General features: G+C 45.1%; 1 protein-coding gene across 1 annotated transcript; it reads left to right on the top strand.

Moving 5' to 3' along the window:
* Window positions 1-568: 568 nt before the first annotated feature.
* LOC143925599 (taste receptor type 2 member 40-like) lies at window positions 569-1,393 on the top strand. Its single transcript, XM_077450073.1, has one exon. The coding sequence runs from the start codon at window positions 569-571 to the stop codon at window positions 1,391-1,393; it is 825 nt and encodes a 274-aa protein (XP_077306199.1).
* Window positions 1,394-3,870: the final 2,477 nt, after the last annotated feature.

Here is a 3,870-nt window from a genome sequence, read left to right on the forward strand (position 1 = left end):
GAATGCGGGGTCACAGTGCATGCTTGGCCAATCATGAGCAAGCAATGCACTGCGCCATTGCAGTGCATTGTGGGTCGTGAGCGCCACACGAATTTGGCGCGTACGGCCCATAACGTTCGGAATTCGCCGAATGGGCAAACAGCCGATGTTCGAGCCGAACGTATGTTCGTCTTGAACACGAAGCTCATCCCTAGTGCTGAGTATATATAATAATCATAGTACTGAGTGTATATAATAGACAAACAGCCGCCAGTCCTGAAGTGGTTAAATGCATTGGTATAATGGAAAATATTCAAAAATTGCTAACGCAGTTTGTGTTTTGAATATCGGTACTGAAATGAAATCCATCACATTTATGCAAAGTCAATCATGAGACGGATCTCTGAAGACTATTTCCATATCTCCAACTCTAATTATATCATTCTGTCTGCTATCACTGGACGTGTCCCGTCATCTCTGTCCGGAGATCACACCAAACCTCAGCATGATGCATCCGTTCTTCTTATCCATTTTAGTCTCTTCAGTCTTGGGACTCGGCTTGGCAATCCCTTCTTACACTTGTATTGTGATGGGTAATCTGGACATCATCAGAAAGAAAGGGAAGTTGAGTCCCACCGATGTGATCTTCCTGGCTAAGGGGATTGTGAATCTTCTCCTCCAGTGTGTGCTGAGTATAAAGGGAATGCTCTTTGTCTTTTCTCTGGAAATCTTTTATATTAAACAATTATTTGTATTTATGAACACATCAATTAACTTCCTAATCTATTACAACTTCTGGTTGACCTTCTGGCTCTCGGCTCATTACTGTACCACCATCACCAATCTCAGCTATGGGTTCTTCATCTGGTTAAAGAGAATTGTGTCCAATTTCCTGAGTCACCTTCTATTCCTGACAGCACTTGGGGTGTTCATTGTGAGTGTCCCGGGCTTTTGGGCTGTCAATGCAAAAAGTCTTATCCAGTCTCCTGTGAACAGTACAAATGTCTCTGTTATCAGTTTATATAAAGTATTTTCCTATCGTGTGGCTGTAAACACCCTAGGCATCATCCTTCCATTCTGCCTTAGTCTTCTGTGCCTGGTCCTCACTTCCTCCTTTCTGCTCAGACACGTCTGGAGGGTGAAGAATAACGACTCTGGATCAACACGTCCAAATCTTCAGGCTCATGTCACTGCACTGAGGACAATCTTCTTCTTACTTCTCATCTTAACATTCTTCTGCGGGTATCAAGTGATGACTTTTCTTCCAAGTTCCTCACTGTCAATAGTTTTTGGGAATTTACAAATATTATCTCCATCGGTGGAGGCCGCCGTCATCTTCCAGGCCAGCAACAAGCTGAGAAGGACCATTCTGAGAAGATTCTGGACCAGAAGCTGGAGGAACACAGAGACTTAACATGTGGAGAACGCTTAGCTTGAGACTCTAAATATATATTATAGACCTTTAGTGTAATAGAGATCAATGTAAAATGTTTCCTAAGTCATAGCATTTTGTTTTGTATGGAGTGTGGAAGGGTAATATTATTATTATTTTATTATTATTATTATTATAATACAGGTTTTATATAATGCCAACAGTTTGTGCAGCGCTTTACAATGCATGGGCAGACATTACAGTTACATTACATTTTGATACAAGAGGAATCAGAGGGCCCTGCTCGTTAGAGCTTACAATCTAAAAATGAAGGGTCAATTGATACAAAAATTAATAGCTGTGGGGGGGATGAGCTGATGGAGGAAGTAAAACAGTGTTAGAAGCAGGATAGGCTTCTTTGAAGAGAAGGGCTTTCAGGGATCGTCTAAAGATGGATAGATTAGGGGACAGTCAGACAGATTGGGGTAGGGAGTTAGAAAGGATGGGAGAAGCTCTAGAGAAATCCTGGAGGCGAGCATGGGAGGAGGTGACAAGGGAGTGAGAGAGCAGGAGGTCTTGGGAGGACTGAAGAGAGCGGCTTTGTTGGTATTTTGGGACTTAGCTATTGATGTCACTAGGCCCAGAGTTATGGATGGCTTTGTAAATTATTGTTAGTACTTTGAATTGTATTAGTTGGGTGAGTGGAAGCCAGTGGAGGGATTGGCAGAGAGGGGTGGAGGACACTGAATGAGGCCAGTGGAGGGATTGGCAGAGAGGGGTGGAGGACACTGAATGGTTGGTAAGGTGGAAGAGTCTGGCAGCTGCATTCATTATGGACTGGGGGGGATAGTCTATGTAAAGGTAATCCAATGAGGAGGGAGTTTCCATAGTCGAGCCGAGAGATGACCAGGGAGTGAATTAGAAGCTTGGCGGTGTCATTAGTTAAAAAGGGGCGTATACTGGAAATGTTGCGGAGGCTAAGGCGGCATGATTTGGACAGGGATTGTATGTGGGTCTGAAAGGACAGTTTCGGAGTCTAAGGTTACCCCTAGTGCTAGAAAGGATGAACCACCGCTCCAAAGTAATCCTCGAGGACTGAAGCTCTGCCTCCTATTGATGAGCCCCGGGTGCTGACCATTACACACACCATGAGCAAACAAGCAGGACAAAAATCTGGATAGCTACGCACTGGAAAAAGACTTGAAATCCCATCTTTAATTGAAACAATGTGGGTCACATCAAAACAAGTTAAAAAAATCCACAGCAAAAGAATAACAGGGTACAGGAAAATACTGACGCATTTCTCACCGTAATCAGTGCTTACTCATAGTTACCCCTAGTGCCCTGGCATGTGGGGACGGACTGATAGATGTGCCATTGATCTTGACAGAGAAGTCAGGGGAAGGGGCACGTGGGGGAGGAAATATTAAGAGCTCGGTTTTAGATTCAGTTTGAGGAAGTGGTGTGACATCCAGGCTGATATGTCTGTTAGTAGATCGGTGATGGGTGAGGAGATTGATGGGGTGAGCTGAGGGGCAGAGAGATAGATTTGGGTGTCATCAGCATATAAATGGTAGTAAAAGCCATGGGAGGCCATCAGCTGACCCAGGGAGGACGTGTAGATCGAGAATAGTAGAGATCCAAGGACAGAACCTCGGGGGAGCCCAAAGGAAAGGGGAGTTGGAGAAGAGGAAGTGGAGTTGTAAGTGACACTGAAGATGCGATGAGATAGGTAAGGTTTGAACCAACGGAGAGCGCAGCCATGGAGGCCAAGCAAATTGAGTTTTTTGAGAAGGAGGGGGTGGTTGACTGTATCAGAGGCAGCAGAAAGGTCCAAGAGTAAGAGTATGGAATAATGACCATTGGTTTTGTTGTTAGTAAGTCGTTTTGAGTTTTAGGAGGGCAGTTTCTGTGGAGTGCTGTGGGGAAATCCAGACTGAAGGGGATCAAGAAGGTTATTCTCAATGAGGGGGTCGCTCAGTCGGTTGTAGACTAAACGTTCAAGGAGTTTGGATGCAAAAGGGGGTAAAGAGATGGGTCTTAAGTTGTTAAGATTGGTGGGGTCTGAGGCTTTTTTTGGTATGGGGGTGACTAGCGCATGTTTCAGAGGGTTGGGGAAGAAGCCAGTAGAGAGTGAGAGGTTGAAGATATGAGTTAACCTCCCTGGCGGTATTCCCGAGTCTGGTTCGGGGTGAGATTTCAGTAACAAAAGTGGTAACCCCGAGCCAGACTCGGGATCGCATCGCAGGATCCATGTAGAGGTTACTTACCTTGTCCCCAGGATCCTGCGATGTCTCCCCGCTGTGATCTATGAGCCTCCGTGTCTCGCTCGATTCACTGTGCCGAGCTCTGTTCCCTGCAAGCGTTACAAAGCACGGGGACAGAGTTCGGCACCAAATTCAAAAATTAAAAACACAGTATAGATCCAGTACACTGTAATCTTACAGATTACAGTACTGTATCAAATAATTACACATCCCCTTTGTCCCTAGTGGTTTGTCCCGTGTCCTGCATGCAGT

This window comes from Lithobates pipiens, unplaced genomic scaffold (genome assembly GCF_037356315.1).
Source record: "Lithobates pipiens isolate NorthernLeopardFrog02 unplaced genomic scaffold, aLitPip1_a1.2 Scaffold_22, whole genome shotgun sequence".
NCBI lineage: Eukaryota > Metazoa > Chordata > Amphibia > Anura > Ranidae > Lithobates > Lithobates pipiens.